The sequence below is a fragment of the Haliaeetus leucocephalus genome, unplaced genomic scaffold (genome assembly GCF_000737465.1).
Source record: "Haliaeetus leucocephalus isolate CR32 unplaced genomic scaffold, Haliaeetus_leucocephalus-4.0 Scaffold251, whole genome shotgun sequence".
NCBI lineage: Eukaryota > Metazoa > Chordata > Aves > Accipitriformes > Accipitridae > Haliaeetus > Haliaeetus leucocephalus.
The window spans coordinates 2,997,309-3,010,229 of NW_010972687.1; the positions used below are offsets into that span (position 1 = coordinate 2,997,309).

Below are 12,921 nucleotides of genomic sequence, written 5' to 3' on the forward strand. Positions count from 1 at the left end.
TACTGCTAATGCAATCAGTTGTAGATTCATTAAAATTTTTTAATACTTGGACTATCCGAAATTCTTATCTGCAACACATATGATAGCAGGAGATATTTCAATATACCTATTACCACCTATATATTGCCACACAGAATTTTCTTTGGTAAATTCTCCTATGTCATTTACGTTCTTGATTATAACAAAATGGTGAGTCTTACTCACTGAAAGTTGTAGCTTTCAGGTGTTTGAAGTGTTAGGCACAGAGTCTTCACATAAAATTACAGTTGGAAGTTAGTTCTTAGACTGTATTTACATATGCAAGCCAGGATTTCTTTTATTTATTCACCTTTTACGTAATTGAATCTACCAAATGTGGTTTTGTACTTGATACAGTGTAAACATAGTTGGTGGTAAGGTGTTAGTGAATTCAGTTACCCCACAGAATACAGGTTGCTACCTAACCTGTTAAAATTTAGAAAGCGTTTTGTAGGCTGTATTAATGTAAGGGATACATCTAAGAAGAGTACTAATGAATAACAGAATTTGGTTAATAAATAACAGAATTTTGTTAATGAATAACTGACTGGGCTGATGGTTTCAGTCATGAATAATAACAGTATAGCATAATTTTATATACTCCTGTGTGGGGTTTTTTTTGTAGTTGGAAGATCCAGTGTCTTTGAAATATGATGTATTTTCCTGCATACTTCTTGATTAGTAGAAGTAGAACACCTATTGGTAGACAGTTAATATGCTATTGAACACCACCAGATGATGGAAAACTGGACCTAGCATGTTGCCTGATAGATAAAAACACAAATGAAATACACTGAATTTAACTCTAGTAGGTGCTTAGAGTTTGAAAATACTAAATATAATAATATCTTAATAAGTGAAGATCTTCTTTTGCTAATAACTATTATTTACTTTTTTATTTTTTTGGCATGGAGAAAATTTTAATGCATATTTATGCATGCTCTGTTTTGTTTGAAATCCTTTTTGTCTTAATTACAGTCCAGAAAAAGCTTGGCTTCATTTCCAACCTATGTTGAAGGTAAGATAGTTCTACAATTTCTAAATGTTTTTTCGTATCCAAAATTGCCAGTATTTATAATGTAGAAAAGTTTTATTTTTATTTGCTGAATGGAAAAGCTGCTAGGGTTAGGTATACTGATTTAGATTAAATTGTGTCCAAACTGGAACCTGAGCTAAGTCCTACTATGCTCTTTCAGAAGCTCAGAAACACAGAACTTTTATTTTTTTAGTGTTTCATTCAAAGTTTCTGTGTCAGTTCTGCTGTTTTTTTATCAGTATCACTTAAAACACTACTATTTTTTTAATTATATTTACACTACACATGTGAATGTGTGTGAACAAGGAAAATAGGCTAGGCAAGAAGACTAGTGCTCTCTCCAGCACTGAGTTCAATTGGCAGGCTCAAGCCAATCTCAGTTGGATTAATTAGCAGAATTGAATTAATTGGATTAATTGGCAGGCCTGCCAGAGGAAATCTGCACTGCTTCACAGCTACTTGTCCTCTAATTAAATAGTGCTTTCTGTCTTAGAGTTAAGGTTGCACTTGTGCCAGTGCTGAATTTATTCAGAACAATGTAAAAAAGCAAGTTACCTGCTACATGGACTGCTGTTACTTTTTGTATGAGTCTGTATCCTGTGTATACAGGAAGACTGCATGCTGTAAAACACAGTTATTTTGTTATAAGAGCATGACAGAAGCAGAAAATTTGAAGTTTCATTTGCTTTTTTTCCCTGACAACAGTTGTACCATATGCTTGTTGAAATGCCAGAAATACAGTTGATGTGATACATCATTTGGACTGTCTTGGAACTCCTTGGATTGCTTTACAGTGTGCTGTGTTTAAAAGATTATGTAATCATTCTCTTTAGACTACAAATTGATCATTGGTTTAGTCTTCAGTATATGAGCTGCATATTTTGGAGTCTGTGGCCAGAATGTCAACTAATGTAAATTTCATATATTGTTTTGAAACCAGCTGAGCTTTGGAATTTTGCAGCAATGAAGGGTCTCTCTTAGAACTGAAATTCATCACCTAGTGGTAGCCCTGTCTATCAAGGACTATCTTACATAATCCTCCATTCCTTAAAAAAAAATAATTGTAAACTAAAATTTACTTAGATCTTGGTCCACTGCAAAATTCCTTAAAAATACAAATTTTCCATTTTATGCACTAGCAGTTCAAGGAAAACTTGCTAGCACTTATGGTACACTTTCACTCAGATAAGAATTTCATTGTCAGTGGTAATAAATGGAGGGGGTCTTATAAAAAGCAGTGCTGTCTGTGTGTTCAGCTCTGATGAAAATAGAGCACATACTTTTTCTGGTTTTAATATGCTTTGCTCTGGGAGTCTTAACTACAGCTTTGTCAGTCGATATTTGTTTTGTGCGTTCTGACCAGAAATTGTACTATAAAGGGGGTTGCACCCTTTATAGTGAAGAGGTGGAAGTGGTGAAAAGGCCTTGACATGTAGAGTAACAAATAGCAACACTTCAAATGCTGTATGGTTTCAGGACTGGAAGAGTGTGCAAATATGTAGTACTTCCAGATGCATAAATTTCCCTAAGGAAAAAATTCCATGTCTTTGAGTCATGTACTTGAAAGTGACTTGTTAATTTTGAGAGTTTTCCAGATACATAGTATCTGAACAAATTCTGCACACTGGAGATGAGCATCTTAAAATTACTAGTCATAAATTTTCCTGTTTAAAGAAACCATAAAGGAGACAAGCTTGCTCATAAGATTTATACATCTACTTCTGTCTGTGTGGGTAGTTTCAGTGTAATATTTATCTCCAGCTCTGTCCTTTGTTGTTTTAATCTTAATAATGACTTGCATTTCTCTGGGACCAAAGTTACCCATGCTCATTCTGAGGGGTTGTTAATCTCTTCTGTTATAATTAGAACAAAATTGGTATTCTGAGTAACGTTAAACTTTAGGCCACATCACCTTATATCTCAAGATACCCCTTGAAATAATAAGACCTCCCTTCTGATATTGTAGGGGGGTTGCTTTATTATTAGAGGAAAAAAAAGGCAAACCTAAAAACAGTTTATTATTTTGGTCATAAAATGTGGACATTTTTACCTTTAGCATTCTTCAAGTTGATTTGCATTTTCACTTGTCTTGAACATCAATTGTTTTTCCTTACTTATAAGAAAACAAGAAGCTTCTTAGGTTAACCAGCCTCCCTTTTGGATCATGACAATTTTAACATGTAGCAAGGTGTTAAAATAGAACATTTTTACATACACAATTTTTAGATGGAATCGCCAAACACCAAAACACCTACAGATCATAAATGCTGCTTTCTAAGGATTTGCATTGTTAGGCACTGACCACTTCACCACCTTCTAACTTTCCCCAGAAGCTGATGGGCGTCAGATCATTAAGAATCTATGGCACTAAGAGAGTTGTTTTGCCATCAGGAGAGCCCGTGCTCTATGTATTTAACAACATTTTTATTTAACTCTGTCCTTTACCTCAATATTCTTGTTGAGACTAAGAGTGATTTTTAAAGGTCTATGGCATAAAAGTACTTTGCTTAACTGGGCAATCAGTCTTCTTGGTAAGGGGAGATGTGTTGTACCTGTAAAGCATTCCCAGGGAGGTTCCTCTGCCTGTTGTACTAACTGCAGCTAACACACAAGTGAGCAAGTGGCTGATGGCTGTTATTAAATTGCACCCTTCCTCTTTCTGTTTGTGACTGTTGGTCTTAGAATTGCAAGGCTGGTTTTGGTGGGTGAGGGGCGAGCTGCGTAACTGTGTCTGTCCCTTTATAACAGTGAACACTCACAGAGGTTATTTTGCTCCAGGGTGATCCCTGCTCACAAAAGAATGAGTTATTGTGAGAGACAAGCTGGATTAACAATTACAGCTTTTGCTGGAGAGATGTTGTATTGGGTTTGTGTGGCAAGGTTTTAGTAGCGGGAGGGGTAACAGGGGTGGCTTCTGTGAGAAGATACCAGAAGCTTCCCCCATGTCCAACAGAGCCAATGCCAGCTGGCTCCAAGACGGACTCGCCGCTGGCCAAGGCCAAGCCCATCAGCGACGGTGGTAGCACCTCTGAGATAACATATTTAAGAAGGGGAAAAAACAACTGCTGCATAACAGCAGCCAGAGGAGTGGAGTGAGAATATGTGAGTGAAACAACTCTGCAGACACCAAGGTCAGTGGAGAAGGAGGGGAGGAGGTGCTCCAGGTGCCAGAGCAGAGATTCCCCTGCAGCCCATGGTGAAGACCATGGTGAGGCAGGCTGTCCTCCCGCAGCCCATGGAGGTCCGTGGTAGAGCAGATACCCACCTGCAGCCCGTGGAGGACCCCATGCTGGAGCAGGTGGATGCCCGAAGGAGGCTGTGACCCCATGGGAAGCCTGCACTGGAGCAGGCTCCTGGCAGGACCTGTGGAACTGTGGAGAGAGGAGCCCACACTGGAGCAGGTTTTCTGGCAGGACTTGTGACCCCGCGGGGGACCCACGCTGGCGCAGTCTGTGCCTGGAGGACTGCACCCCATGCAAAGGGCACGTGGAAAGGACACATGCTGGAGCAGTGTGTGCCTGAAGGACTGCACCCCACAGAAGGGACCCACGCTGGAGCAGTTCGTGAAAAACTGCAGCCCGTGGGAAGGATCCACGTTGGAGAAGTTCGTGGAGGACTGTCTCCTGTGGGAGGGACCACACACTGGAGCAGGGGCAGAGTGATGAGTCCTCCCCCTGAGGAGGAAGGAGCGGCAGAGACAACATGTGGTGAACTGACCGCAACCCCCATTCCCTGTCCCCCTGCTTTGCTGGTGGGGGGAGGTAGAGAAAATCAGGAGTGAAGTTAAGCCCAGGAAGAAGGGAGGGGTGGGGGGAAAGTGTTTTTAAGATTTGGTTTTATTTCTTACTACCCTGCTCTGATTTGATTGGTAATAAATTAAACAAATTTACCCAAGTCAAGTCTGTTTTGCCCATGATGGTAATTAGTTGAGTGATCTCTCTCTGTCCTTATCTTGACCCACAAGCTTTTCATTATATTTTCTCCCCCCTGTCTAGTTGAGGCAGGGGAGTGATAGAGCAGCTTTGGTGGGCACCTGATGTCCAGCCAGGGTCAACCCATCACAGATGTTGAGAACATTTGCTTGGTGTTTTGTACCTTTGAATGTACTGTTTGCCATATCATCATGCTAAACTGAAGTATTTTAGAGGAGGATTTGCAGCCACCAGGTGTAGGCTCAAGTTGTCAGACTGTTGCTTTTTTTCTGTGGTTCAGCATTATTTTCTCCAGTGATTGTGTTCCTGTGTTACAGTTCCTGGACCTTGTGATCCTGAAGACTTAATCGATGGAATCATTTTTGCTGCCAATTACCTTGGCTCGACTCAACTCCTTTCTGATAAAACTCCCTCCAAGAATGTGAGAATGATGCAGGCTCAGGAAGCTGTCAGCAGGATCAAGGTGAGGAATAATTCCATCTGCTTCTCATACGGGTGCCTTAAGGTTGCAGATATGAACTTCTTATGTATGCAGAAGTTTTTTCATGTGGAGTTATCTGTGGTTTCAGAAAGGTTAAGTGCCTCTTCTTTCTTTCTGCAAAATAAATCACACGTTTAATGCAGCTTTTGGAATGTGACTGATAAGGAAAATTTACCAGATCATTTTAAGTCCCTATAGTAATACTTGTGCCGTGTACTCTAAGCCAGAATCTGAAGTGACCGGTGATCTAAGTTGTATATTACCTGGGTGTTGAGGGAAAACAGGTTTAGGGTATAACTAGTAAGTACTGCAGCTGCCTCTGGCTTGGCACTTGATAGAACTGGTACTGTGGTAATGTCTGCAGTTATTTTTGACCCTGCTGTGGATAATACCTTCTCCACCACATAACAGCTATAAGCTGATTTAAAAAGAAAAAGAAAAGCCTGTGACAATACAGAGATGTATGGAAAAAAATAATTTATCCTAGAATCTGGTATGTTTACTTTGTAAAACAGAATTGCCCACCGATTTCTGTACAGGCCATGACAAGTAATGGACATGCTGCTGTATTATAAGTTACAACGATGACATTGTCAACTGAAATTAAGGTGTGTAGATGAAGTATTGCACGGTTGTAGAGGATGCTGCAATATTCCTGCTACCCATACAAGACTGAGTGGAAGGCACACAGCTTCGTCTTCTGCTAATTCAGCTAACCAACACAATCTCATCTGAAATTTTTCCTTAGTTTAATATTTGTGTGTTCTTCTTTTGTATAGTTTATTTTGGCTTCCAACTCAGACTTTGTGTGCAATTGTATAAAAGAGAGAGAAAGAGAGACAGCATGTTATTAGCAAAGCCTATGGCACTGTCTCTTAAGGTCGGCTGATGCTTCCTACTATTATTATTCCTGCCAGTGTTTTGCGTGCCAGGTGTTCAGTTTGGTCTGTGTATGAAACTTTCACAGGGAAGCTCCAACTACAGTCATTGAGACACTTCCAGAAATTGTAATTTTGCTGATGTTCAAATACTTAAGTTCTTAAAACTGTTTCTGAAAATCACTAACACACTAGTATTTTAGAGGAGGCAGGGATGTAGCCTTCCTGTTACAGATAAGTCATCTTCTGCAATCTCTGTAAAGGTTTCCAGAAACTTAAACAACTACTGAACCTTTTGAAAAAGAATGATTTATCTGTGTTCAGTGGAGACGCTGAATTCAGTGACACTTTTAAAAAAGATTTTTCACTCAGCTTTCTCAACCGTGACAGGTCATGGTGGGTTCTTCCCAAAGCTACAGTGGGGACTTTCCCTTTACAGTCTACTTCTTTTGTGCTCTGGGTGCAAGTAAGGCTGTGCCTGTCTGTTCAGTAGTCCCTGTGTGTTCTTTCCTGATGCTTGACCACATGTTAGAAAAGTAGTCTGATTTGAATGCACAGGAAACTAAAGTAAGATACAGAAGGGAGAGAAATAAGGGCTTCAGTGAGGCTGGATCTAGGAGGGATGCATCAGTGGAGGTTGATAGGAAAGAGTAGCATCAGCTGTCATAGAAAACTGGTATCAGAAGTTGAACTTGAACCTGGCGCTGGGCAGGCAGTTTGTAACTAGGAGGTAAAGCTTGCGTGGGAGTACACAATAGACAAAGATTGAAGGGACATGCTACAGAAAACTGGAACAGAATTGATTCAGAGCAGGCCTGTGAGGTATAAGAGTGTAGAATCTTTCTCTGATACTAAATGTATTTTGTAGAAATTAATTAACAAAATACAGGTCTTTCTGAGGGTTCTGTTATGCCTCAGCCCTGCTGTGCCTCAAAACAGAAGAAATCTCTTTAGCTCATTTCACTCATAAAACCCATAATTTATATATCTGTATAAATCAGCAGGCATGCATAGTCTTGGCTGTAGTAAATTTGTCTCAGGATGGAGGCCCAAGTAGTTGCATTGTTGATCTGGTAAAACCCTAGCTGGTGTGTACATAATTTTCTGAAACTATAAGTGTATTTCAGAAAATTGTTGGCTTACTGCATGCACGCAATACCATTGTACGCTTTGACAGTTAACTGCTTTTCTGCTTCTAGGTGAATCTCAGGCAATGTAAGTATACCTCCCTGCACCTTAGGGTCTTTGGTTTATTAGTCTTGAGTTTGCCTGGTTTTGTTGCTGATTGCCATTAAAGCTAAATTTTTTAGTGAGAAATTCATTATGACAGAAATATTGCTCGCACAATGACTATGATACTTGTGCCTTACTCATGTTTGTTTAAAGACTGTGTTAGGTGTTGCACGTGAAACATTTCTCTGTAGTTAAAACAAAGGTTATGAATCAAGAATAAGCTTTTAAAAATTTGCAGACTTGAAGAGCATTAAAAAGGGGGGAAGAGTTTTGTTTAAGCCCCACTGTGTACACATACCTCCCATATGAATGTGTTCCTTTTTAATTTAATAGTCCCTATAATGCTTCCTTTTAGCAAAGCCTTCAGACCACATATTCATTAATTTAGAATATGAATAGATTTTGAAAACAATTCTGCATGCTGCTTCTTTAAACAAGTATCTCTTCAGTTAAAAGTACAAGAGTTGGGGGTTTTCGTGCTTGGGCTCTCATCTCTGTGAAGTCCAACCAAGTTAAAACAGATACATTGCTTTGAAGGCATTCATCAAACATAGTTCTCTCATATTGTCACTAGGAGGTACTTTTAGTAATAGAAAATGTGTTTCACCATTATCGGACTGTAGTCTCATTTCTTCAGATAACACAGAAAGAACTATCTTTTCACATTTTACTTGGAGTTGATCCATAATACTTGTAACAGTAAAAAAGTTGATGTTCATGATTACAATTCACAGCTGATCTGTGTTGTTACGTTTCACATGTGAACTAATAATTAACTTTCATTTTTATTTTTCATCAGCAGATTTGAGCTGTGTGGCAGGTTTGAACATTTTTAGATAACAACTGATTTAATTACTGAATGTAATTAAGATAGAAACCTTATGTGGAAATAGTTTAATATTCTGCACATTTTGTTTACTCAGTGTCATCTGAGTGTTCACAAAGTCGCAGTACATTTTTTGTAGAGGTTAAATAGGTTGAGTATAGTTAAGGCATCCCTGTAGCAAAAGTGGAAGCTTGCTGGTTTTTAACAATTTGTAATTTTGGAAATTTCTACTAGATACATAATTACACTTCATTTACCTTCAATGAAAAGCCTGGACTTTGCATATTTTTTAAAGATTAATATTTTGTTTAGATAAGGTAGTTTCTGTTTTTTCTAAGAATATAGAAAGAATCTTTTGATCTAAATTACCAAAATAACATGGTGATAAAGAGAATTTGTCTGATAGAGTGTCTTGCATAGAATTATCCTAATTTGTTTTTTTTCTCCTATGACATTTCTGTGCAGTGTTAAATCACTTATTAAAATTGGTTGTTCCATATCATTACCTTAATTTTATGAAATATTTGAAAGTCATTCATCAAAAAATTAAAATACTATTAAGACCAGATGCTTCCGTTGCAAGAGCATAATTTTCAATAAATTGAACGATAGTGCATTTTGATTAATCTTTGATCCTGCATCGTAAACCTCTAGCTCAAGGGAGTTTCCCCCCCCTTTTTCTTCTTTTTGTCCTGTGCTTTTCTTCTTTTGTGAGGTTGATCATTCTGTAAAGTTTTGGGAGTGGGGGAATTTGTCTGAAGGGGAGCTTGATTTTGGAAAGCAATTTAAATGCTCTATCTCATGAGTGCCTCCCCCTTGCCCAGTGTATAGCAGGCAGCTGTTATTCAAGATGAGTATATTATTTCTCAGTACCAATGTAAATTAATAGTAATGTAATGAAGAGTCTGCAGCATGAGGCAGTTTTAACTGCTTTTGCAATAGTTTGCAATCACCAGGCTATCAAATATTGCTTAGTTTGAAAAAGGTGACTAAAAGCTAGTGTGAGAATGTTTATATTTTTAAATAAGCAGTATGGTCTAAAGTTTCAGTAGATGCTTTTAGGTTTGCTTAGACGAAACCTGACAGATTTAAGTTGTGAGCATCAGTATAAAACATTTGATATGTCTTGTGATTCAAGCCTCCTGTTTGTTCTTCATAAAAGTAGTTAGCTAAGAGGCTGTTACTACTGGAAGTAAAAGGATATCTGCCAGCCTGGTGAGTATTGCATTTCTTCAGTAAGCAGGTCCGTAAGTTCAGTTCTTCAATTAATGATTGCAAGACTCTAAGAAGGGTGTTTATTTGTGTTGTTATTGTCACCACAGTAGTAGCACGTAAGGAGTCAGTTTGTTGCAATGGGTTGATATATGTCTAGATGTAATCAATTAAACTACTTGGTGACAAGAGACCTATTTTCAGGTGTTTGGGGAATTGAAGTACGTGCTCCACTGCCTTCTTGAAAAAATATAGTAGTATGGACATATCTTTGTGCAGGTGTCACAGGAAAACCTGTTGTCCAGATATGCAATGCTAACATTGGTATGGGTATATTTGCACAGAAGGAGGAGAAAATGGAGGTGAAAGTTATCGTATGTCATTTTGTATTTCCAGGAAAAAGTAACATCATTATTAGGGAGGTAATTTTTTGAACACTGTTTAAGCAGTCTCTCACCTTTCACACTGGTGTTGCTTCAAAAGAAGTAACATTATGGTTTACACTGCTGTAAATGAGGGGATGCTCTGTTTTTTTTCCTTAAAAAAAAAAAACAAGAAACCAACCCACAAAACCCCCCCACTTGTTTGTTGCAAGTAACATTTTGAATGGAAAAAAAAAAATCCTTTTGTGTTCTTCCTAACTCTTTTGTTGCGGTTTCTTTTCATTTTTTAAAGTAATTGTGCTAAACATGAATTTTAACATTTTTTTAAGCCAAAAAGAAAAGAAGGAAATTAATCTAAGCAGGGACTAATTTAGAATAGCTAGTAGTCTGTGAGCTCTGGCATTAGCATGCAGATTCCTGCTTGACTTGGAGTCTCTGTAAGTTCTTCTCTAACTATTCTCCTGTCTCTGTTTGTTCCATGCTAAGCAGATGGCCCAGAAATTAGCCAAAAGCAGGAAGAAGGTGCAGTACAAACTCCATCAGCTTGATGTTATGCCTGTTCTTTTGTTTTCTGGGAGGGTTTTTTGCCTTTCTTTTTATTTTGTGTTTTTATTTTCTGCATCCAGCAAGGTTTTTTTAGATTTATTTCTCAGCCACCATACAAGTTGACATTTCTCAGAAATTTGTTGCCGGATTGGCCATTTTTTGTTGCTTATCATTAGCCATTTCATGTTAGAAATAGAGTAAAGATTGGATTTATCAAATGGTTACAGGCAGTGCCCGAAATGCATACTAAAGAAACAGGACTGACGTGGCAAAGGTTTTAACTCTGTAAAATGATAGATTAAAGTTAAGTCTTTTTTATTTTTTTATTTTATCTTTCTATATGAGTGCTTTGTTTGAGTCATATATGTGTCAAATTGCTGGATGCAAAAAAGAAATAAGTTTATGTATATACACACAGTAATATGCTGAGACTGACTCATCTTAATAATAATTTTTGTTTATGGACTTTTAACGTGTTTTTTAACAAATCTAATTTTTAAAAAAATTACAAGCTTTCTGTTAACAAAATAGGACTTCCAAAGTGGGTTAGTGCTTGAATAGTATGTTGTCTGACTGTGAAGGTCGTCTTACCAGAACTGCATTGTGAATAGCTTAAACTGTACCCACCTGTGGTACAGGTTTTCCCATTGGTCTTGGCAGTCACTGTTAGGCCATATAGAAATTCTTCAGGCAAGAAATGCTGTTAGGCCTTTCTATGGCTTATGTGAAAAACCTTCTTTAAAGTGGGATTCATACTGTGGAGAAAATGGGAGAATCATTTTGATTTTCATGAGATCTTCATATAGTTCATGTTGCAGTCAGGTATAATTTTACTGAATCAGGAAAAATGTCAGGGAAGCTCTTATTGGGTTAACAATTTTTCAGAGAATATCCAATTCACTTTCACATATATGTATATAGTTTCCATATCTTTGTGTTTATCTTTACCTTCTGCAATCTAATACTCTATCTTGCATTGCTGTTCTGGTGACTGTGTCTTAGTGCGCCCCTGTTCGTAAGCTAACATTATTAGTAAATATGTTACTTAATTTGTTTGTTTGACTCTAAGCCATTTATTTGCAGGCTCCAGAAGGTGAATCTCAACCCATGACTGAAGTGGACCTCTTCATTTCTACACAGAGAATAAAAGTACTGAATGCAGACACACAGGTATAGACAAAGATGCCTTTGTCAGTATTGTGGTAGTAGGCTACTGAAATACACTTTCACCTACCTGCCAAAATTTGTCCTTCAAAAAGTGCTGGCTCTTTTATTTCCCTCCAGGATTTCCTTGTAAGAAATCCATGCTCAAGAACCATGTCATTCATGCAATTACTCTGGTGTGTCTGACCAGAAATGATTAGAATTTGCAGGTAAACTGATTGCAGTCAGCTCATTTCTTATGAGCCATGATGCGTCAAGTATTGATTGTGCCCAGAGTAGCCCAAAATGTTTGGTTGTGGTAATTTGAAGTTCATAGTCCTTTGCACATACATGCCCAGGATATTCAGGTTCTGATGCTGAGCTCTTTATGTGCTTTTCCACAGAAAACACAGTTTTAATTTGTAAAACTTGCTCTTTGCTTTACTTTTGGAAAGTGGAACTCTTGTTTTCTATTGGCATCTCCCCTCATGCGTGATAGGTATTACAGACTTTGTGTAACAAAGGTCTTATATTGCCATTTGTTTGTTTTCATAATACTAGGTGTGCAATAAGAACTTCATTGAAACAGCTGCTCATGTTGTTTTTTGTATTCCCCAGGAAACCATGATGGATCATCCCCTGCGGACCATTTCTTACATTGCAGATATAGGAAATATAGTTGTTTTGATGGCTCGTAGGCGAATGCCACGGTCTAACTCCCAGGATAATGTAGAAGCATCTCACCCTTCCCAAGATGGAAAGAGACAGTACAAAATGATTTGCCATGTCTTTGAGTCTGAGGATGTAAGGAATTATTCTGTCTTGTAATTTTCTAGGGGTGGAAATGTAAACACATTTTGGTAGGCTTGAAGTCCATTGCAAGTGGTCCTGTTTGTTCTTTAACTGCAATCAAATATTTCATCTAAGCAGAGGAACTTGCATTCTGTTTGCATGTTTGGACCTGACATTTTACTCACAAAACTGGTGTTAATAGAAATTCTTCCCATTTGTAAGCTCCTTCAATGCCTTCCAGTAAGAATGAGAAGAGGGTCCAGTTGCCATGGCTTACGAATACCAGCTCAAATTCTGCATGTGAATGTGAAAGTCTATCAGAGATGCTTATTTTCCTAGGGAAATTCTAATCCCAAGTCTTGCATCAAGGGTCAATCACTGATACATACTAGAAAGGTGATTGGGCTTGGGGCGGGGGGGGGGGGGCAGAGAGGGGGGAGG

At 38.2% G+C, this 12,921-nt stretch overlaps 1 protein-coding gene across 1 annotated transcript in view; it reads left to right on the forward strand.

Annotated features, from left to right (window-relative positions):
• Nucleotides 1-12,921, forward strand: part of APBA1 (amyloid beta (A4) precursor protein-binding, family A, member 1) — a 38,663-nt gene that overhangs the window by 15,170 nt on the left and 10,572 nt on the right. The window contains exons 3-7 of the mRNA XM_010568612.1: nucleotides 997-1,036; nucleotides 5,304-5,449; nucleotides 10,489-10,521; nucleotides 11,629-11,715; nucleotides 12,307-12,492. Of these exons, the coding sequence (XP_010566914.1) occupies nucleotides 997-1,036; nucleotides 5,304-5,449; nucleotides 10,489-10,521; nucleotides 11,629-11,715; nucleotides 12,307-12,492 (492 nt within the window). The remainder of the gene's footprint in view (nucleotides 1-996; nucleotides 1,037-5,303; nucleotides 5,450-10,488; nucleotides 10,522-11,628; nucleotides 11,716-12,306; nucleotides 12,493-12,921) is intronic.